At 41.6% G+C, this 24,168-nt stretch overlaps 1 protein-coding gene across 1 annotated transcript; it reads left to right on the plus strand.

Moving 5' to 3' along the window:
* The first annotated feature begins 764 nt into the window (after window positions 1–764).
* Window positions 765–18,624, plus strand: mrtfba (myocardin related transcription factor Ba). Its single transcript, XM_077502978.1, has 17 exons — window positions 765–943; window positions 4,610–4,698; window positions 7,320–7,559; window positions 10,436–10,501; window positions 10,667–10,722; window positions 10,826–10,901; window positions 11,091–11,252; window positions 11,333–11,496; window positions 11,586–11,729; window positions 11,793–12,040; window positions 12,351–12,516; window positions 13,683–14,720; window positions 14,817–14,939; window positions 15,036–15,185; window positions 15,509–15,643; window positions 15,753–15,813; window positions 16,873–18,624. The coding sequence occupies exons 3-17, from the start codon at window positions 7,409–7,411 to the stop codon at window positions 17,328–17,330; spliced, it is 3,198 nt and encodes a 1,065-aa protein (XP_077359104.1). The 5' UTR covers window positions 765–943; window positions 4,610–4,698; window positions 7,320–7,408; the 3' UTR covers window positions 17,331–18,624.
* Window positions 18,625–24,168: the final 5,544 nt, after the last annotated feature.

Here is a 24,168-nt window from a genome sequence, read left to right on the forward strand (position 1 = left end):
TGCCTTAACCACCATTTATTTTCTGTTTTCTTTCTCCTCGGTGTAAGTTAGAGCCTATCCCAGTTATTTTATCCATTGTGTTATTGCTTTCTTCATATTCAAGTATATTGTGATAAAATTTGAGAGAAAATTATCTCCTTAATTTCACACTACACTTTTGTATTGTTTTTGTGTATTGTATTGCCTGTGACTACTAGCATACAAACCAGGCATATGTTTATAGTAGTCAATCGACATTTCATCACATTTTGAAATCAAAATAATCCTCACAAATCAAATTTAAAATATCCAATGCTTTTCAATAAACGGAGAGCGTCCTTTCACCGACTAAGACCGCCATTTTGACTTGTGACATTAACTCGGAATTGTCCAGGCATACAATATAATCTCTAAACAAACAGGTGAGCATGTGATCTAACACTGTGGCAGAGTATAGTAAACAACTCGGTCTATATTTATTTAATGCAGGCGTGTCATGTAATTACAGAGTAAATGAAAATCAGCTGGTTCAGTTTACGTCTCTGTGTACATGTGAGTCACTATTACGTAACACAATAACACTGCGGTTATCAGGTCGAGACGAGAGTTCACGCATGCGCAGTGTCGGTGTCACGACACTGATTTGATTTGACACCAACTTCGTGTCAGGTTTCGTGTTTAGTCCCCGAATGTTGACCCACAAAAAGTAGAGTTGTCGACCTCTTGCTTTCTTGTGACCACGCCCCCTCCACCCCCTTCCGGTCCGGTTGCGTCATGACGTCACTCTGCATCGGCACCCAACGGAGCAGTCGGCGTCGCAGCCATTTTACTCCGCCAAATAAACTTCAATCTCATTGCCGGAGGAGAGCAAAAACATCACAGAGGGACAAGCTTGTAGTCACAACGAATATATCACCATGAACGTCAAGTCGAACGCTTTGGACTTTCCCGTGTCGCCGAGTTGGTAAGTTCCGCTCATCATGGCGGCGTCTTGTTTGTAGCATGTTAGCTTGTTGGAACACGCTAACTAGCCCAAAATGTAAACGCGAGCGAGATATGCTCTTGGAGACAGCGAGATAACTATTGAGAGGCTCTACACATTAAATAAAAGGTGCACCGTGAGCATGAAGTACTTATATTTATTTCAGTGTTCGAAAGGAGTAAACAATGGCGGAGTGTTTTGTGTTCGATAGTGTGGAGAACTCACTCACCTGTCAGATTGAAAGTGGCTGCTGCGCCCAACACCCACCGGCCTTCTCCTTGACTAAAACAGTGCACAAAGCAATGTCAGTCACAATTTCACGTAAATATCACGTCGTTGTAGTCGTCAGTCTAATTATGTGTTTATGTTTGCCTTCTTTTGTACGTTTATGAACGAATTTATTCAATATGTGTTAAACGCAGTTCTTCCCAATTAATCAAAATGGCCACAGAAAGTGGATACACGTTTTGTACCTGCTGCTTTCTTTCTGCCTGCTAGAGTGCCACTATATGGCGTTTTGATAGATAGTTGTGGACAGCCTCATTTATTTATGTATACCTGTGCAAAACCACAAGTTACATCATTAGCAATACCAAAATTGTATACTGAAATATGTTCTTCCACATTTTACTGCAGTCATACATTGCAATACTTTTGCTCACTTGTAGTTGGCGGAGTTTTTTGTTAACATATTTAGATATCAGTATAAATACCATGAACTTTTGTCTCATAATCGTGTTTTGACCTGAAACCCAAATGTCTTCCTGTATACAACAAAAACCAAAATAATTGCCGTTGCACTACTTTTGGAAGGTAATGTCACTGAACTCCATCTTGTGATTGTTTTTTTGTTTTCACTGTTCAGTGTCAGTCCTAAAAATCCTCATCGTGTAAACCGAGTTTGTACTCCATCTGGTTTATGGGGAGGAGACTCGCAATTGAGTGAGTCACTGTTGTTTTTAATGGTTCACTTGACTGACTTCTCTGCAGGCAGCATATGTTCTGCTCCCCCTAATTGACGGTGTGAATGCGAATTTGAAAGGCTGTCACTCAATATGTTCCGCGTGGTTCATTTGTGACCATTCCATCCATTGTGAAGTCCACTTTTCAGCTAGCCAGCTAAGATAGGCAGAAAATGGATGGATTTGAGTACAACACACTTATACAAGCAGCAAATGCACACGTGATGTTTTTTTTTTTAAACTCATGTGTCGGGTCTCACCAAAATCCTGAAAAGATGTTAAAAAAAATTAGTATGTGTAACCCATTCTAGGTTGTGCCTGTGTGCCTTGCGCGACTGAAACTCGTGCAAATGCGAGACAGAGCAAGGCCTGTCTCGCCGCATGATGTTATCACGATCTAATTGATCTGCAGAAGTGAGGTGATGCCTCAGCAAATCCAGACTCGTGAGTCATTCATGCTGGCAGGATGTAGCAGCCACATGTTGGAAAGTGTGCGTTAACTTAAACATCATGCGTATGGGTGGGGATGGCAAAGTCATCATCCCTGCCTGTGTTGTTGTTGCAGCCTCCTAGTGCAGTATGAATTTACAGAAAGACTGGTCACGTATCTGGCTTTTCCATCATTTTCCAGTATTGAGGGACACGTTTAGAGTCTTGAGCTTCAGGGCGGTTGACCTTCATCATTGACAATTAACATTGCCGCTACGTCAACAACAATTTGGACTCTTTCTTGCTTGATACGGTCTGAGCAGAACTCCAGCGAGGTTTCTTTGAGTTTTGCTAAGTCTTGTCGGTCGTTTTGACGTCGTTTCCAAAAAGCTTTGTTTGTTTTGCCCTTTGTCCATTCCTTAGCTGCCATTTTCAGTACACAAAGGCAGCCAGGAAGGAAGCGGTGGCGCACGTGCGACTGAGTCCAACTTCCAACTAAGTGATGACATCACCGCTCGTCTTATCTCCGGATAAAAGCAGACGTTTTTGTTGGACCAGATCGAGTCTATTTAGGGCCCCCAAACTGCAAACTCCAACGGAATCTTGCCACGGAGGGATTGGCGCGCGTGTGCAGATTGTGTGTGTGTGTGAGCTCAGTGCTTCTAAATATACCGTAGAATATGTTGTTTACAATAGGATCTGTTATCGTGAAGATGGTTTGTTTAAAGATGGTTTTTATAAAGGAATGGGACTTCTTGCTACTGCTCGCTCCTTTTCAGACACGTTTTGGGGCGGGATAAAATTGATACCAGTGTTTTATTTACCTTAATGTTTTTTAAAATAAACTTTTAATCAATTACTGTCTTCAATTAAATTTTCATTATGAACAAAATGAAATTTGCAGATTGCTTGTAGCAAACTTTTTTTTTTTTTTATGGGAGCCACTAATTCAAATTTCTGTTAACTACTTATGTTAATTTTGTATCTGTGCGCACGTATTTTAGCACTTGCATTATATTTTATCAGTAGAAAATTGACGTAACCGTTGTTATTTGTTTAATACGTCCTTTTGACCTCTTCATATTATTGCGCCAAGACTGCGGGACGCTGAACTTTCTATTCCCACATTATGATGGCAAAACAGCACATGTGTTTGCTTTTTTTTCTAAATGGATTGAATAATTTGGGGTGTTTTATTGGTTGACGTTCAAAACATTGCTACATACGAGAGGGTGTTGTTTTCATTAAGGATGGAAAATCACTAGATGAGGGGAAAAAAAAATAAAGTGCTGGTTTCCTGGCCTAAAAGTGTCTCAACTCTTTCAATTTGGGAATGGCTAAAAAATTGTTTAATCATTAAGAGATCAAGTCTATTGTGTGGAATTTGAATTATTCGTGAATCAAGAGGACAACCTGACTTAAGGGAAGTTTGTCACTTTGTCACAACTCCTCTGGGCAGTTTTATCGTCCAGTTTCAGTCACTTTCGGCCGTGCCGCTCGAAACGGAATTCTGCACATGCGTTTAACTCTGCTTGTGCAGTTCCAATGTTGACTCTTCGCTGGCACGTGTCAGCCATGACAGCGATGTGTCCCTCTCTCTTGAATGCATTCTCTCACTTAAGTTGTTTTTCACAGCCATTTTTTTTCTATTTCTAAACACCAAAACCATTTTAAGTTTTTTTTTGTTTTGTTTTGTTTTTTCACAATCTCGGCCCGAATCAAACGTTGTAGTTACACTTCGACGTGCTGTGGTCCCACAGGGGAATACCACATTAAAAAAACATCTGTTTGTACGAGTACAAAGGCTTGAAACGGCACCATAAATTCACTTGTGAACGCAACCCAAATGTTTTGTAACCTCGGCACATTTACTGGAAAGCACTTGAGCGTGTGTGTGTGTGTGTGTGTGTGTGTGTGTGTGTGTGTGTACTATCGATTTTCTATTCTGCGAGGCTCTCCCTTCAGACTGCAGCGTCTCTCTCGAGCGTTCAGTTCCATTTGGCCGCTGCCTTTGTCCCAAGCAGTCTGCCAGCTTCCCTTTTTCATTCCCTGCATCCTTGAACGTCACCTAACTTTCATTCAGGCTTCTTGAAGTGGTAGTCGTCCTCTCTTCTTTTGTTGCCGTTTCAACAGTTTTCATTTCCTTTGCAGATTTGTTTAGTTATTCATGAATCCTTAAGCAAGGACATTTGTAGAAATCTTACATTTCACGTCTGCTATCTGTCATAATAAACGGTTGATTTTTGTCCCCTATCAGGTGGGATTCGACGGCCTAACGTTACTGACAAGGGAAAGAAGCCAAAGACTTGTCCAGTCTCCTCCCCTTGCTGTCCTCTTCTGCTTCAGGTAGGCGCTTAGAATGACAACAGCAATTACATTATATGGTTATAACAAATGAAAGAAAAAGTTAATGGGTGAGGGCATAGTGCAACTTGATATTCTTTTGTTGCCAGCTCACCTACCAGAGAGCTTTCATCGTAAATCTTGCGATGGCGCCTGTCCAGGAGAAACACGATCTTCCGTCAAGGTTGATAACTTGAGACTTTATTTGACGTTGAGCAAAGTCTGTGAAACCGACACCGCAAGCAAATCAACATGACTCTTAGAAATACGTTTTATTACTTGTTGGCTGTAAAAAGGAGGACAACAACAACCTTTTGCTGGGCCCCTTGAGGGGAAATATAATGTTATATTGAGCATGTTACACTATTGGTATGAGCATGATGTCAGTGAGGGGGCTGCGCAAAAAAAAAAGCAAACCAAGCCATTGGGGGATAGATGGAAGACAAGCAATGCATGGGAACGGAGCTGGACCCTCCCCATATTTATATTTTGGTTCATATCAGGATGTGAACCAGTCGAATCATTACACAGCGAGCAACTGCTGCCAAAATCTGCAAAATGTGTGAACCCCTCACTGTTGTTGTGTTGTCTTTTGCTGCTTTTACGATAATGTACAAATACTTACTTTTATTTTTTTGTCATCGAGCATGTTGTTTTAATAGGAATGAGTGCTCATATCCTGGAAGATAGTTTTTATAATAGCTCCAAAATATGAGAATACTCGATACTTGAAAGTGCTTCTCAAATACATTTTAACCGAGTCTGAGTCCAAGTCACCTGATTTCGATCCTGATACCTCAGCAATGTATATTAAGGAAGGAAAAAAATTTTTTTTATTATTATTGTTATTTGAACAAACTATCCCAACATGACATCTTTTTTTTATGGCTAGTGTAGCCGTGTTTTAGACCAATTAAACATTTAAATCAAAATTGTAATCCTTTTTTTTTTTTTTGTGGTGGGGGGGGGGCGCGGTCATCAGTTTTTCAGGTGGAGTATTTAATTTAAATAGTTGCGTTAAAAGTAGGGTGGCACAGTGGATGACTGGTTAGCACGTCCGCCTCCCAGTACTGAGAACGCAAGATCGAGTCCAGGCTCCTGCGTGGGTTTTCTCCGGGTTCTCCGGTCTCCTCCAACGTTCCAAACACATGCGTGGCAGGTTCATTGAACACTCTGAATTGTCCCAAGGTGTGATTGTGAGTGTGGATGGTTTTTCGTCTCAGTGTGCCCTGCAATTGGCTGGCAACCAGTTCAGGATGTTCCCCCCCGCCTACTGCCCGAAGCCGGGTGGGATAGGCTCCAGCACCCCCGCGACCCTTGCGGGGAGTAAGCGGTTAAGAAAATGGATGGACGTTAAAAGCAGCTCTACCCTTTCCGCTACGCAAAATGCTTAGTTGCAAGTTGTCGTTGCACTGTCCCCGCTTTCCAGTGCACATTCAAATATTTCCATGCTGCAGCGTGCCGACATGATCATTGTTAAATGACGCCAGCTTCTTGCGACGGCCACCAGAACATTCCCCGCTGGCTGTGTTTACAATGTTGCGCCGTATAAAACGTGTGTATGTTTTTCGTTTTTGCCAATATCTGCGTACCTCTGGATCATTATGTTGCTTTTAGCCCTTAAAAAAGAACAAGCATTTTTTTAGCCCTATCTTTTCCCCCCAATTTAGCCGAAAGTGATGTGATTGGGCCCGGGGGTTACAACATAGTCGGGTCTTACTGTATTTACTGACTCTTAGTTCTGTCTTTTGGTTTACTTGTGTTTTCATCAAACCGAGAAGTCAACTAATCGAGTCTTTCGGAACATGTCTGTAAAGTATGGAGTTAATAAAAATATTAAAGTACTTCAGATGTTGCCAAAATATACAGACCGTCCTGCATGACACATAGTTCTTACATTACCTTTTTTCAACATTTTTTCATTGTAGCAAAGCAATGTTTTTTTAGAGAGGTATGTTGTGTTGTGTTTTGGTTTGGATGTCTTACTTAGCACTAGCAGCAACCTTCACTTTCAGAAATGAACACACACATTTCAGTTTTTCTCTGTACTGTATTCTACTTTTGGACGGACCCACAGGAAGAAATGACAGCGTTCATGCCACCATCGCCAACAGTAATATCAGGGTGGTTAGTAAGAGGTCGTGGAGGTCCCGGAATGGAGCAATGTTGGTAATGGCACTGCTGCATAGTGATAAATGGCATTCACGTTTCAACCTAGCAGACTAGCGTCTACTTAAGTCCCCTTTGGGAAGCTTAAATGGTTTGTTTTGCTCCCCGAAACGTTTCCGTTCCCTCCGTTTGAAACCACCGTTACTATGTCATATTCCAGATTGTGGAGCATGTCTGAATGTCGACGTTCATGCGCAAACGGACGTCGTTTCCCAAGGGCAATTGCAGGCTCTCTTTAATGAGTAATTTGGGCTTGGATTGAGCTCTTCCAGATGGCTGAAATGAAATGCCACCCGTAGCATTTTGCCAGTTGGGTGAGGTAGTCATACCAACATGATGATGATGATGATTCTGAAGGGCTCTTGTTCCTCAAGAGGCCGCAAAATGTCTTAGTTCTTGGAAGCTTTTCCTAGCAAGATCATTTATTCTTTCCGCTTGTCTTTGGTGTCCAACAGGTAGCAACCACGCTCAATCTCAAGGACGGTGACCTGAACCTGCTTGCTTGGGACAGCTCGAGCATCCCCAAGTTCTCTCCTGAAGCAGGATGGAGCCCCAAGCTTCCCAGGGGCTCCTCGGGCCAGAAGGGATGTGTCTGCTGGTGCCCAGTCCCCAGAGTGAAGCGGTGACGCATGAGATGGAGGAGTTGACGCTACAGCCCACCCAGAACCTGCCGCCACTCAACGAACGCAAAAACGGTGAGGTTGCTAAGTGGATAAAATGCAATTTACTTGTCACGAGAGTCTTTTTCTTTCACTGCATCCTATTATTTGTCCTGTTACTCTGTCCTATATTAGCCGCTGTTCTTGGCATAAATGCATGCTAGCGTTTTGTTTCAGTAAAGCTTATTGCCTGCTTCGTTAATTACATAATCGGTAAGCTCACTAAATTGTATCACTTTCGCCGCCACGTCTCACTCAGTCAATCTCACGCCAATCTCAGTCAACGTCATCCGAGTGTTTTGCATGGTTGCTGAGGTCTGCGAGAGAGCCCAGTGAAACGTCTTAACGGTGGAAAAGTGTGTGGAATGTCAACTGTAGTAGTAGCCGCTCATCATCTGGGCTTTTGTCATTTCCCCTCCAGTGAGAACACACACATGCCGACTGATCCATCTCTCGCACTTGGCCAACCACAGAGCCCATTTAAAAGACTGGCTTCACCGTTAAGATGTAAATCTGTCGGCCACCATCCCCGTGTCGGTATAGTAGTAAACAGTCGCTCGGAGTTTGTTTTGGCGAAGAGTGAGGGCGTGTTTTATTAATCCAGTGGTTCCTAACCTTGTTTGAGGTACTGAAGTTACTTGTGCACATTCACCGAACCCTTTTTATTGAAAAATAAACTCTGATTTCCTTTATGTATTTATTTATTTACAAATTCACGAGATGGGTATAGGATTTACCTGTGAACAAAATGAATCTGGCTCTCTTCACCTTGAGTTCCGAAGTCGTTAAACGCATGAGTCAGGTGTTTGTCTTGACTTCCGCAGCTGTGTTGCTGCTCATCACGTGTGTGTTGAGTTGAACAGCATTCGACTGGAAGTGTCTGTGATTCACTCGAACCATATGTGGCGCCGTGTGCCATTCTTGATTGTGTTGCTTTTGTTAGTTCATATTGATGCAGATGAGATGTCTGTAATTTTAAGGCAAACGCAATTGCCCGACAAGCCTTTTAATAACACAAAAAGCACACTCTTTAACATAACAGTCAAGGTGACGCAAGTGTTAGCCAACTGGGTAGGACACAAAGAGCTCGAATCCAGCGGGGCCAGTTCGAGCTGTGGCACACCCTTGTGAAGCTGCTCACAACTGCTCTGTTGTATTCTGCTAAAAATACACGCCCCATCTATTTTTGACGGAGAACTCATTAGACTGCACAGAGCAAAGCAGATCAAGTCAGGCAGGAAGTCTTGCATTTAACTTAAAAAAATAAAAATAAAAAATTGGCACAAAGTTCAGTAACATAATCATTTATATGCCATCATTACAAGCACCAAGAACAATCAATGTAAGTTTATTGCGGGATGTCAAATGTAATCATTTCTCTCGATTAGGGATCACCAACCTTTTTTGAAGCTGAGGGCTAGTTTTTGACTACGCATTGGTGTGAAGGGATACCCATTTGATATACGTTTCTGAAATAAATTTGCTCAAGGGGATTCACTGGAGCTCCTCTTCCACATAAGTTAGTGTGGCCAGACACAGTCAGAGAAACAATGTGGCTTTAATGGTGACTCAGTTCCAATTTACAAGCGTCAATAAAACACTCGGTCCACCTGATATTGTCTGTTACATTCCTATTATCTTCCTTCATCACTAATGTTGCCATGTAGGAGGACTGCCACAAATATTGCCACCAAGGGCCTAACAGACTCGCGACATCCCCCTCGTATGACCACTTAGCTGTCTAACAACATGCCTGATGTAAAATACAAAAACTGAGCACGGGAGTCATGCTTGCATACAGGCGTGAGTGAAACAAGAGTTCATTTGTCCCATTTTAAATCCGTCTTTGTCGTCTGTGCTAGCTTGTTGTAGCTTCGTCCTCACTAATGCAAAGCTTGCTAATGCTCCGCTAGTAGCTTTGTCTTTGCTAATGCTAAGCTCACTAATTATACGCTCGTGACTTAGTTTTTTTTTTAACTGCTTTATTGAACAACTGTTGCAAACTTACAATAAACCTCATCAAAGTGATCAAAGTATTGTAACATTAAAACACACAAAAACGCAAAACAAAAACGCTTGTGACTTAGTCCTTGGTACAGCTGAACTAGCTAATGCTATGCTGGTCGCTTCATCCTTGATAATGCTATGCTTGCTAATGCTAGTGCACTTGCTTATGCTAAACTAATTCATCTAAGACAGCGTGAGAGGCAGCCAACGTTCACGTTTGCAAAGTCCATTTTGTTTGTGACGTAAGAGGCCGACAACTCGACTTCAAGCAGCCAATGGGGTCGATGCCACGGACCCTCCGACTTCCGGTTTCACACCTCAGCGTCGTTTCCGGCCACCAATCACTTATACAACATTGCTAGAAAATCAAAGTGTGTAAATAGTTGCTCTTTATATGCGTCGTCGTTGTTGTTGTTGTTTCTGCGTCCTTGATGATCAAGACAAAGGGACAAAGGAACATCTGAGATGAAAGCGCAGGGTGCACGTGTAAGCTTGAACATTGGCTCAAGTGAGTCATACGGCGTGCGATGTGACCGATAGCAGCTCTTGGATGTGTGCATCCTGTTACCACTCGGGAATAAAGCGACGGAAGAGCCGACATTCAATTGTAATCCTTCACTTGACTCAATCTATCAATTGAGTCTTGGCTGCCTGCTCCCTGTCTTAAATCTTCAGCAATGACCGTCAAGCACCGACGGAATGAACTCGAATGGCGATTGTAAGTTTCCCAATACTGGCGAGTATTACAGTATTGTGTTGCTTTGTGTCCGTTCGGTTGAAGTTTCTTTCATGTTTGCGCTTTTGTTTTGATTTCAAATCATTTGCATCCATTTTGTTGTTCTTCTAATGCTACAAGTACTTTTGTGGGACATAATCTTTTATTTTATTGTATTTTATCTTACCAGTGCTGCAGTTGAGACTTCAGCAAAGACGAACTCGGGAGCAGTTGGTGGATCAGGGCATCATGCCACGTGAGTAATGCCACTTGTCACTTGTGCATCACTATGGCGTGTGTGTGTTTGTGGGGGCGCTTACCTACTAATACTGACAACTCTTGATTTGTATTTTAGCTTTATCTTTTAGTGGGGGTTCATTTTTTTTAGGAATAATGTTGCATTAAAATGTGTTCTTTTTAGCGCTGAAGAGCCCGGCTGCATTCCATGGTCAAATACGCAGCTTGGAGAGAGCCAGGGTAAGCTAGCTACACAGTATGAAAATCATTTTGGACAAAATAATAATAATAATAAGTGTGTGAAGTCTTTTAAAATGATTTTGTCTCTTTTGTAACTCCTTAGACTGAGAATTTTCTTAAGCATAAGATCCGCAGTCGTCCAGAAAGAGCAGAACTGGTTAGGATGCACATCTTGCAAGGCAAGTATAGTTTACATTTTAGATCCGTGTTTGGTGGTTGTAATCACCCCCCCCCCCCCCACCCCTTCCACAATAAAATAATTCCCCTGATCTCCACAACTAGACACTTGATAGTCCATCTGTTTTCCCAAACAATTCTACTGCCATACTTTTCTGTATGTGCACTTAACGTGTGATGTTTTTCCTCAGAGACTGGAGCCGAGCCGTCACTACAGGCCACTCAGATGAAGCTGAAAAGGGCCCGGCTGGCTGACAACCTCAACGAGAAAATAGCCCAGAGACCTGGTCCCATGGAGCTGGTTGAGAAGAACATCTTGCCTGTGGATTCTAACCTGAAAGAGGCCATCATAGGCGAGATAGCAAATAGTGGCAAATAACTGACTTTGCTGCTCAGTGACACTTGTTGTCTAATCGTGGTGTCCTGGCAACAGGGCAGGTGAACTATCCGAAGGTCGTGGATGAGGACAGCAGCGATGCCTTGTCCCCGGAGCAGCCTGCCAGCCAAGAGTCTCAGAGCTCTCTGCCCTCACCTGGAGACAACAAAGGCCCAGAAACTCCCTCGCCAGTCTTTCCTCCTTCAGGGCCCATGTTGAAGGTCAGCTCGAGAAATACCGACGTTGCCGTTTGTGCACAAAAAAAAGTCCACTGTTGAAAATGAGTGTGTGTTTTTATCCACTTCGTCAGTCCCCCCCGGCTGCTACACAGTCCACTACAGACTCGATGAGGGCGATCACTACTAACGAGCAGCCGACAAGCCGCCCAACCGTTTCTCACGCTCAACCAGTCACTACAAGCGCGCCCTCCAAGCCAGGCCCAACATTGGTGAAAGTAAGTTTCAATCAAGTTTTCTTCACCGCAGTTTCTGACATCGCGGTGTCTCCCCCACTTCAGCAAAGCCAGCACAAACTGTCGTCTGAGAAGATCCGCAGTAAGAAAAGCAAGGACGCCAAACCCAGGGTGAAAAAGCTGAAGTACCACCAGTATGTTCCACCAGACCAGAAGCAGGAGCTCAGTGAGGCCCCGATGGACTCCTCCTATGCCCGACTTCTGCAGCAACAGCAGCTGTTCCTCCAACTGCAGATCCTCAGCCAGCAACAGCAACACTACAACTATCAAACTATATTACCAGCCCCACTCAAGTATGTTAACTTCATATCGCACAGGCCAGACCCCAATCCTCCAATTTTTTTTATGTAAAAAATGCGGCACATAATCATTCTTTGAGTCTTTTAAACGTCTATTTTTGTAGCAGGGATATATTTACAGCTGTAAAATGATGTCTACACAGCTGCTTTTAGCATTAATGTCTAAAAATGGAACAATTCATAACAAAAGTCTTTTTTTTTTTTTTTTTCGTTCTGCTCCCTTTTTCTCTTTCATCCCCATTTCAGTTTTTCACAGCGTAATGTTTGCTCTGCTAACAATAACTGATATTTTCCATCTGTGTAGGCCTGTGGCAGAAGGCCAGAGCAGCAATGCCAGCAGCCTACCAGCCTCCATTGTGGTTTCTTTACCCACTGCACCCCCACTGCCCCCACTACCTTTGGCCCGGCAGAACAACTCATTATCCAACCGCAAGCCCGGAGTCTTGCCTGCCAACCTGGAGGAGATGAAGGTATTTGGATCGATTTTTTTGTGTGTGTGTGTGTGTGTGTGTGTGTGTGTGTGTGTGTGGGGGGGGGGGGGGGGGGGGGGGGGGTTCTGTTTTTTTAGCTGCTTGCAGCAACTGCATGAACGTGACACCTCAAAAGCATGCTAGGGACATTGTCATTTATTGAAAGCCTGATTCAATTATTATTTTTAAAGCAAGCTATATTAAGACAGGAAGCTGTAATAGGGCGGGCTCTATTTCATGTAATAATCAAACAATTGAATGGATTTGCTAACCCAACACTTCTCCACTGAATGTTTTTCCACAAAATCTTGACAGTCCAGTCCAGGCAGTAACACTCCTTTGCATGCCATTGCAAATAACACTTAAGTTTGCTAAAGTTGATGTTAGGTAGCACGATACTGTACTCAAAAGTAAACCTTTTCATATAAATTATTATTATTATTATTATTTTTTTAACTTGGGGAAAGAAACAAAACAAAGATCCTATACGAGTGAGCTGTGTCGGAAACAGGCGGCGATTGCGTTGTGCTCGCTTGTTATTTTTTTATTTATTGTGCACGTTTTGTCACAATACTTCACTTGATCACTGCGTAATGATGTGTGACTTTGCTAGCAGGTAGCAAGCTATGCTAAGTTAAGATCAACTCTCTTGAATTTTAATATAAATTAGTTACAATTTCCAACTTTCTACAGCTTATCTGCTTAGGTAGGCAGCGTTAGCCACAAACGCCATCTTGTGAGTTAGAGGCAGTCCTGAGGTGTGCTAACTTTAACGCCAAGCTAGCAGTCGGCTTAAGCTAGCACGTTTTGAACATTAGAGTTAAATCTACTAACCAGTGGTTAAGAAAAAACATGTTTTGAGCAACGTAGGTCACTAGACAAGACAATTTATGCTGAACGCCAATTCCCATTTACGACTGGTGCTTAACGATGATAAAAATGGGTGGGTTGCGTCAGGAAGGGCATCCGGGGTAAAAACTGTGCCAAACACACACATTTGTCAACCCTCCACAATGTCATTTAAAAACTATCCACCTACGTACAGTCTTGGCATGCTTGTTTTGGAAAATTGTACCGATAGTTTTGATTGTTTTTCTATAGAAAGATGGGAAATAACCAATAAATGAATTAAGAACATCCTTAGCTAAACATGATTTCTCTTCTAGGTAGCTGAGCTAAAACTGGAACTAAAACTGCGTGGCCTCCCTGTGTCAGGAACTAAAACGGATCTGATTGAAAGGCTGAAGCCCTTTCAGGATCTTCCCAGCTCCTCACCTCCCAACACTGTTTCCGCCCCTATTACTACCACTCTCACTGCCATCCCTATGGAGACGACCACGACCAGCCCCACCGTTGTCCATCCACCCCTGCAGGGAGCTTGTGAGAACATGAGTGGCACACCTCCAGTCTCCCCTGTTCCTAATGGTCCATTCAGCCTCCACCAGGATGCCATCATGTCAGAAGTTCAGCATGAAATACAGTTGGTGTGCTCTGGCTCTTCACCTCTCCCAAGCTTGCCCGTACCAGAGAAGGACAGAAGGCTCCATGAGAAGGAGCGGCAGATTGAAGAGTTGATGAGGAAGCTTGAGCAGGAGCAGAAGTTGGTGGAGGAGCTCAAGATGCAGCTGGAGGTCGAGAAGAGGAGTCAGAGTGGCTGTACTGCCAATTCTCCCTCCATAGCCTCCAAGCTCACAACAGTTTCCTGTTCCATGAGCCCCGTTTCAACAGTCAACAACGCAAACACTGTAAAACCAGAGAAAACGGTCTTGACAAACTGCTCGCCAACTTCCCTTCCGAACTCATTCCTGGGCTCTCAGACTCTCGCGACCCCGCTGCAAACTGTGGTCAAGTTGGAGGATGTGACGGTTTCTTCCGGAAAGCCAATCCAGCTGCAGCCCCAAGCTCCGATTTTCAGCCAAACCCAGGCCCAAGTAAGCACGAGCCCAAATCTTCTCTGCCATTCTCAGAGAAGTCCCAAACTCAAGACGCAGCCGCAGCCCACCACCCCCAGCCTGCAGCAGTTCTTCATCAGCCATCCCGGCGGGGTGTCCCAGGTGCTAGGTCAACCGCAGACCTTGTTAACCACATCTGGACAACCTCAGACACTGCTGACTACGAGTGGCCAGGCTGGAACTCAGATCTTGCTTCCTGTGTCGCTGCCCAACAACGCCACTGCCATCCGGCTGCCGAGCGCCAGCCTGCAGGTAAGAAGAGAGCCCGATAGCTGAAAACATAACGTGGGTTCAATCGAACCACAGGGGTGCAAAATCACGATACCAACTTTTTCCTCTTTATTTCAGCCTGTCCTTCAGGCCACTGTCTCAAATCCAGCGCTCATCCAGGCCTCCATTCCTCAGCTGCAGAGCACCAAAATGGAGACGTCCCCTCACCAGCAGTTGGCCAACCACAACTCATTGTTGCAGGTTAGCCCACGCCACTCAACCAGATGCAAGACATCTTTTTTTCCCCATCTAGTGTTAGTCGGAATTTAATGTGCAACTTGTTCTTAATACTTACAGACTTTGACAATGGGCAATAATAATATGACTGACATGGAGAAGCATACGAGGCCTGAAGTAAATCCTCAGTGTTTCCTCGGGAGCTCCCCAGACAGAAGGGCCTCTCCTCGGGGTTCACCCAACCACGTCACCAATGGGCCACTCAATAAGGTATCGACAGTCCTACTTTTGTTTGCTCTCTGGCAGCACTCTTTATTATTTAAGTCAGCAACTTAAACTCTATGGTGGGCCACAATTTTTCATCAGAGCTACTCGGGGTTCCAAACAGCACCACGTACTTCCTAATCAAATGTATGACAAAAGTGGCATTTTAAATATGGACGTAATATGTGCACGTATGGAAATTGTTCTCTTAATTTATTTCATTTCAAGTTTCATGATTATGATTATGACTGTTCATTGCCAGTGTGGCTGTGGTAATTATTAATATTATGGGAATTTGCTTATCATTGAGTTTGTTTGTCTTTGTCAAGTCTTCCTCTCCACAGCCGACCTTCATCCTCCAGCCCGCATCTCTTCTTTCGCCTCCTCCCAAGACACGAGAGCCTCCTCGCTACGAGGACGCCGTCAAGCAGAGCCGCAACCTGCATGTTAACAACGTGTCACAGGTCAGATGCCCCTGCACACGCACCCACACACAGTTCACACCATGCTTGGGTGATTAAACCAATGGCGTCTCCCCCCGCCCCCCAAAAGTAAACACATCTTTCTTTGCAGGTTGCCACAGCGACCAGTCAGCAGATGGACGACTTGTTTGACATTCTCATACAGAGTGGAGGTAAGGAGCTTCTTTGTGAGTTATTTGCAGTTTCTAAACTTATGTGCACAACTATTATGTGGTGCACAAATCTGAGCGTTTTTTCATGTTTTAGATCCTATTTTATTCAAAATTAATTTAAAGCCTTATTCTATTACCTCTGTCAAGCGGGGAAAGTTGTTACATTTTGATTACTGTTCGCTATTTTAGTGAATTTTTAGTGAATTATGAATGTATGTAGAAATCTGGGCCCGTTTAATTGAACACAATTCTGTTGCATTGTAATAGGTTTTTGTGCACCTTCTGCCATCTAAAGAAGGAACATTAAAAAAATAGATATTTGCAATTTATTTATAGATAATTTGAATAACCTTAAGAATAACAATATAAAAAACACTTGTCATTTTTGTGAACTGTGTTAAAATAACAAATTGAAATGACAAATTTAGCGTTGGCCTAAGGTGTTTAAACAGTATTGTATCTTTGTTAATGTGTTTAAAAACATTTGAGAAATAATTTTGCGTGCTCATGTACTTTGTCCGCTCTCATCCTCTGCACCCCCTGGGGGTTAGGCACCAGTCCATAAAACCTAGTGACAACCCTGCTACATAATTACACTTTATAAAACTCAATGTATCTCTTCAGGTGGGCCTCAACTAAAGGTAGAAAATAAAAAAAAATGTGAGTTGAGTCTTAAAAGCCACAATCCCCCAGGTGGCGCTATAGAGCTAATTATCATTTTTGCTTGAGCCGACGTATGTCTTTGCCAGTGACCATAGTTGCACCAAAACAAGTCAGCATGGATAGAACAGGTCTGTGTGTGTGTGGATGCAGTTAATTTTGCTCATTGCACACGATTGCTTTTATTGTCCATAGAGTTCGTCAAAAATAAAACCACATATTGTATGGAAAGGTCTGATGCCACTGAATGTTTTGGGGGAAAAAAATCAGAAATAGACAGTTATCACACTTGGGTGCCAAATTTTGTACAAAAAAAACAAACTGTGGAGTAATGTCACTGGTCTGTAGTAATGTCTTGGTTCATGTTTCCTGATTTGTATTCCTGTGACCACCCTTTAGAAATCACTCCATTTATCCAGCATGAGCCTCCAGTGTCCCTCAACAAGACTCACCTAGTCACAGCCAACATCACCACCCTTCCGGTCAACACCGTCCTCTCCAGGCACCCTCCCCCGATCCAGGTGGCTCCGCCTCCAACCTTGAGCCCGGCCGTCGACCCCAGCCTGTCCAGCCTCTCCTCGCTGGCCACCGATAACCAGCTGGAGGCGTTCCTGGAGAGGACGCTGGCCGAGACGCCGGCGGCATCCGACCCTCGCACCCGGGGCCTGATGGAGGAGCTGCAGGCGCAGCTGATGATGGACCATCAGGCCTACTCGCCCATGGACACATCCGACCTGTCCTTTTGCGACTCGTCCTCACCCCCTCCCTCGCTCAACATGGGTCTGTCCGACCCGACGCTGGACAACATGGATTGGGACTTCCTGGACACGCATGACCTGCAACTGCACTGGGACTGAGGAATGAAGACTTGAAGATGGAGGGAAGAAGAGCACTAAAGGAAAACGGTAATATTTCCACACCACACCACTGTACAGGCAGTGCACTGATTCAAATAGAACAGCAAGCAGGAGATTGCACAGCTTTAAATGATGTCAAATATGAGATTGTTTCGGCGTCTAATGTCGATTAAAAAAAGGAAGTGGAACCAAAGGAATTCTGGTAGCAAGGACTTTTTGTACATACCACCTTCTCCAGGATCTCCAGACCTGGCTCATATCCTGCGGCAACGATGACTGCTGTATGAAAATGAGGTCATTCTCAGACAATGACAGTGTGAACTTGGCAGAAAAAATAATAATAATAATCATCAGGTGATACTGACCACTCGCTGACTCCAATCACTTCTGGTTCAAGCTGCGGTGAGGATAAGCCTGATCCATCCTGCATGTTTGCCAACTTAATAAATGTGAGTGTTGTTCCAATACCGTTTTTTGGCCCTCAATACCAATTCCGATACCCAGCTTTGCAGTATCGGCAACATGAAAAAAGTGTCCTGCCATTGGTTAAGAGCATTCAAGGGTCAATAAGATATCTTAGATCAACATGCAGTGAACATGTCACATATCAGTGAATGTCGTGCACGAGCAAGACACAAGATGCTGCATTCAAAGTCCTATATTAGCATTGGAATTAATGGTATCGGCATATTACTTGTCAGTACTCACTGATACAGATACCACTGTTTTAATGCAGTATCGGTATTGGAACAACACAACTAAATGTGACTTGTTACACTGTCATGACGCTGTTGAACCGACTGGAGTGGAGGCAGGACTCAATGGAGAGCCATTTGAGCATTTACATTTTTTTTTTAATCTTAAGGTAAAGGCAATTCAGCGCACTCAAACACCTGTTGCCTTACTACTAGTAAAAAAAAGTTGCTAGTAAGTTACTAGTAACTTTTTTTTGTTTTTTCTCTCAGTGAATGCTCAAAAGTATGGAAACGTGGAACTGCCAATGTGGAATGAGCATTTTTTTTACAAATATGTTAAAAGTATGTTTGACATCATCCATGGCCGGTAAAAATGGATCTTTGACGTCTATAGCCGTCAATGGCAGTGAAGGAGTTAAATGTATTTGCAAGTCCATTCAAATGGACTTGGAAATACATTTGAACGGATTTAAATACATTTAACTCATTCACTCCCAGCCATCTTCACATTTCGCAATCCCATTCGCTGCCCCCGGTTTTACTGAATTTTGACTGATTTTGCAAGGCCCACAGAATAGTGTTCAATTGGTATAAAAGCATGGAACCTATCAAAAGAAAGATTAAAGTCTCTTCTTTCATCAGGGAAAAAAACAACATATTTCTATCTGTTTCTGTTTTGCAGGAATTGGCATTAGAAAATAGCTAAGTTTCATCAATATTCACATTCCTGGTGAAAACAGTTGGGAGCTTGTTGCAACATGGCCCTGGTTGATCTCCTTTGCTCTGCTGCCACCTGCTGACCATTTGTGTAATGACTATCATCTCTGCAACTGTTCTTTGCAGTTGAGGCTGTATCAAAGCCTTCTGTATATCTAGCATAAAAAATAAATAAAAAAAAGACTGGGACATTTAACTCATTTCCTCCCAATACGTTTTTTTTTATTTTTTTATGTTTTAAGTGTCCCAAAGACGTATTTATACGACGTATTTGTATTTTTTTTTTTGCTAGAGCATACAGAAGGCTTTGATGCAGCCTTTCAACTGCAAAGAACGGTTGCAGAAATGGTAGTTATTCCACAAACGGCCAGCAGGTGGCAGCAGAGCAAAGGAGATCAACCAGGGCCATGTAGAAAAAAAGCTCAATTACTTACAATTTGAATAGATTTGCGAAAACTGATTAAACTTAGCTCTCTTCTAATGCTAATTGCTGTAAAACGGAAACAGATAGAAACACTTTTTTTTTCCTGATGAAAGAAGAGACTTTAATCTTTCTTTTGATAGGTTCCATGCTTTTATAGCAATTGAACACAATATTCTGTGGGCCTTGCAAAATCAGTCAAAATCCAGTAAAACAGCCGGGAGCGAACAGGATTGCGAAATGTGGGGGGAAAAAAAAATAGACGTATTTACTCGTTTTGGGGAACAAATGAGTTGACTATATATGCAGATATGTTGTAACATATTTGGCAGTGTAAAATGTTAGCTCCACCTTGGCAGTTCCACACTTACGTGTAAAATGCTTCCCATCGGATGCTCCTCTGACCACGCGGGTGCGATGCACTCATGAGGCATGTTGTTGGTTCGCCTCAAAAACGACGCTAATGTGAACTCCGCATATCGCCAGTTATGATCAACATGGATTGTGATCCGTGCCGCTCGGGATCACGAGGCTGATCATCTTCAGAGATTTGTCATCGGATCTCTTCGTTTTGAATGTATTCTGTAAAGATGACAAAAAAAGAAAAAGAAATTGGATTGTGCTCATAATGCCGGCAGCTTTTGTGACAAACAAATACTGGGGAAAGGGAACAAATAACGACACGCTTTTAAGTCGGTGTAGCTTAAGACGTATCAATGATGCATTTTGGAGATGTTGACATGCATATCAACTGTCCTGCAGTATCACTACATTGTGTATACGTGTATGTGTGTGCGTTAGGCTCCTCCCTCTCATCATTACAGCAGTATGAATACGGTGGAACTTCGTAGGTTGAACTCGTCTCGATTTCAAATTTGCTGCAATTTTGAGGCTATTTTCCAAGAATTTTTGTGCAAAAACGAAGGTCCGGATCGTCCCGACTTCAACCCGAGGTTCCGCTTGTACTCGACGACGCGACCTGGCTGGTCAGGAAACCAAACGGTTGTAAAAACGGAGCTGCATGTGCATCCCGTCTTTCTTGCATGTTCCTCGTCTTTCTGTCTCCGTGCGCATGACCGTCCTCGACTCTCGTCACGTGAACAAAAATGCGCCGCCATGATCAAATGGGTCATTTATGAGCGGAAGGCTTCTGACGACTCTTTTCTTGGCTGGCTGTGGTCCAAACAAAAAGAGGGCTGTTAATCTTGTCTGCGTCATATATCAATATTCTCTGGTCTTGCTCGTTAAGTTCTTACATCCGTGACCACTAGAGGGCGTTGCACATTTTTTGTTTACAACTGCAGTTTTAAGAAGGACAAATTTGTTGTACTGCCCAATTTCCATTTATATATCGAATGATGCATATCTGATAAGGCCGGTGCTCGTCATAACATCTCATTTATGAAAATTAGTTAGAACAAATTGAATCTGATTTCTGTTGCCGCGCAATGATGCATAAACAAATTGTGCCACTTGAGTCTAAAATCTGAATTTGTCATCTTATTGCCTAAAAACATAATCAGAGAACTTCTTGTCAGTACTGTAGCTGCACAGGGACATATGCAAATGATGCATATGCATATTCTGTAAGTGCACAAACGCCAACAATACCTGAGCCAAACTCAAACCTGGAGCACAGTTTGGAGATCTACTTGCGTTAGGTCAACTTTTTTTTCTTTTTTTAAGATTTGATTGCTGTTTGCATTAAAGGCTGTTAACTATGAATGCTCTGTGGCCAAAAAAGGCATTGGGATATATTATCACTTTTTTTTTTAATTTTTTATTTATCATTTGTTTTCTGGTTGACAAAAACATATAATCCTGTTTTATCCATTTGTTAAACTAGTTTGGTTTGCCTTTTTTATTTGTATTTGTATTTTTTATTTTAATGTTCTGTCCTCTGACATCTCGGCTGCAGTCGTACAGGTGATCTCTCATTGGCCAGTTAAATAAGGACGGCGCTCATCCTCTGGTGATGACGGCTGCCATCTTTTCTTGACGTACTGTACTTGAATGCAGACTCGCACATTTAGCACCCTCAAAATCTCTTCATATCAAAACTCTGTACAGACGGCATGGTTATCACCATGGTAACATTCTGAAGCCATCTATTCTAGGGCGGTCAAATTAAGCACAAGTGAGCTTTTTGGCCCCTTCTGCAGCCGATACCCCCCCCCCCCCCCACCCACCTTCTCCCATTGCCTCTTGTTCGTATGCCATATGTTTTGCACACTATGTACATATTTATATAGATGTAATGCATATTTTTATACGTGTGACATCCACGGGCTCTCTTTTGTAAATACGGAAAATTGTATGCCTTTTATGTGAGAATAAAAATTTGGTGTACTATGAATGGTTCGTTATGTTGTGGGCGGTTATTGTTGCCTTTGACTGACGAGCTGATTTCTGTTAACTGTTACCCATCGAGCCATCAAAGTAGCTCCTCGTATTAGAAGAAAAATACTTTCATAACTAAAACATTACATCACTGAGACTGCTTCAATCTGAAATTAGTTACTTACTGTGTCTCAGATTCAATGGTTCTGGCCTGTGGGATTCCCCAGGGATCAATCTTGAGACCACTATTAAATTAGGCACGTCCTCGGACAGATAAGTCTGTGGATCAAAAAAACAAAACAAAACAACTTAATCAAAACTAAAAGCGTTTTGATGGACCAGAGGAACAAGAAAAATTGATGACAACACCAACAATGAGACTGTTGAATGTTTTTAGTCTTAAGCAGAATTCAATGTCATGTGACAATCTTCCAAGCAGGCTGATAATCGGACGAAAAGAAGACCGCGACTTCATTCCAAAGCATGAATGAGTCTTTGAGGAACTTTAAAACCGATGTTGTCCTTCCACCTCGGGAACAAAGTGCCCATGAATTGAACCAATGCATGCATTGCTTTCCCCTAATTTGCTAACAACCTCCAAAAGACCACAATGACCTCGTCGGATCCTGGTCACCATGACTTCATGGCAGCGCCCTCTCCTGTTTCCAATGTTTTCAAATAGAAGCTCTCTGCTCGCCTTTTTTTTTCTTTGAGAACTATTTTTGGTGATCTCTGCTTACAAATGATACTGTTGTTTTGGGTGGTGGTCAGTGTTTCTTTTTTTGTTTGTTTTTTAATCTGGTCTAACCAGGCACTCCCACCAAATTTTCAATTCAGATATTCTTTGACCGCAATTCTTGTATTTTCAAGAAGGGTTATTTTACTCAACAGAATAAAAGCCTGACTAGACATAGCCATTTTTTTGAGAGAAAAAATAAATGCTTTACTATACTGGGAAAACCTTACTATACAGGGTTGTTTTTTTGATAAGAATACAAAAACCTTACTCTATTTGATCTTTTTTTAAATTAATAAAAGCCTGACTATACATATTCATCTTTTGATTTAAAAAAAAAAAAGCCTTACAATACAATTTTTTTTAAGCCTTAGGTCATTTTTTGTTAGTAAAAAAAAAAAGCCTTATTTTTAATTTTACAATAAAAGCCTTACTCTACGTGGTCATTTTTTTTAACCAAATAAAAGCCTTACTATATGGTGTTTTTTTGTTTTGTTTTTTTAAGCCTTAGGTCATTTTTTGTTAGTAAAAAAAAAAAGCCTTATTTTTAATTTTACAATAAAAGCCTTACTCTACGTGGTCATTTTTTTTAACCAAATAAAAGCCTTACTATGTTTTTTTTTTTTTTTTTTTTTTAAAGCCTTACTATATATGGTCATTTTTTTGATAGAAAAAAAAGCCTTACTATACATGGTCTGTTTTTGTCTTTTCTTCTGTTTTTTTTTTGTATCCTTACTATACAAGGTCATTTTTTTTTTCAAATAATACAAGCCTTACTATATGTGTGTTTTTTTATTTTATTTTTTTATCCTTACTATACATGGTCTTTTTTTGTTAGAAACAAAAAAAAAGCCTTACTATACATGGTCGTTTTTTTTTGTTAGAAAAAAAAAAAAGCCTTACTATACATGGTCGTTTTTTACTATACATGGTAGTTTTTTTGTGAGAAAAAAAGCCTTACTGTACATGGTCGTTTTTTTTGTGAGAAAAAAAAAAGCCTTACTATACATGGTCGTTTTTTTGTCGGAAAAAAAAGCCTTACTATACATGGTCGTTTTTTTGTGAGAAAGAAAAGCCTTACTATACATGGTCATTTTTTGTTAGAAAAAAAAAAAAGCCTTACTATACATGGTCGTTTTTTTTTTGTTAGAAAAAAAAAAAGCCTTACTATACATGGTCGTTTTTTTTTGTTAGAAAAAAAAAAAGCCTTACTATACATGGTCGTTTTTTGTTAGAAAAAAAAAAGCCTTACTATACATGGTCATTTTTTTGTTAGAAAAAAAAGCCTTACTATACATGGTTGTTTTTTTTGTTAGAAAAAAAAGCCTTACTATACATGGTCATTTTTTTGTTAGAAAAAAAAAGCCTTACTATACATGGTCGTTTATTTGTTAAAAAAACAAGCCTTACTATACATGGTCATTTTTTTGTTAGAAAAAAAAAAAGCCTTACTATACATGGTCATTTTTTATTAGAATAAAAAAGCCTTACTATACATGGTCGTTTTTTTTTTTTGTTAGAAAAAAAAAAGCCTTACTATACATGGTCGTTTTTTGTTAGAAAAAAAAAAAAGCCTTACTTTACATGGTCATTTTTTTGTTAGAAAAAAAAGCCTTACTATACATGGTTGTTTTTTTGTCAGAAAAAAAAGCCTTACTATACATGGTCGTTTTTTGTTAGGAAAAAAAAGCCTTACTATACATGGTCGTTTTTTTGTCAGAAAAAAAAGCCTTACTATACATGGTCGTTTTTTTGTTAGAAAAAAAAAGCCTTACTATATACATGGTCATTTTTTTATGTTAGAAAAAAAAAAAGCCTTACTAAACGTGGTCATTTTTTATTAGAAAAAAAAAAGCCTTACTATACATGGTCGTTTTTTTGTCAGAAAAAAAAAGTCTTACTATACATGGTCGTTTTTTTTTTGTTAGA

The sequence above is a fragment of the Festucalex cinctus genome, chromosome 17, assembly GCF_051991245.1.
Source record: "Festucalex cinctus isolate MCC-2025b chromosome 17, RoL_Fcin_1.0, whole genome shotgun sequence".
Taxonomy (NCBI): Eukaryota; Metazoa; Chordata; class Actinopteri; order Syngnathiformes; family Syngnathidae; genus Festucalex; species Festucalex cinctus.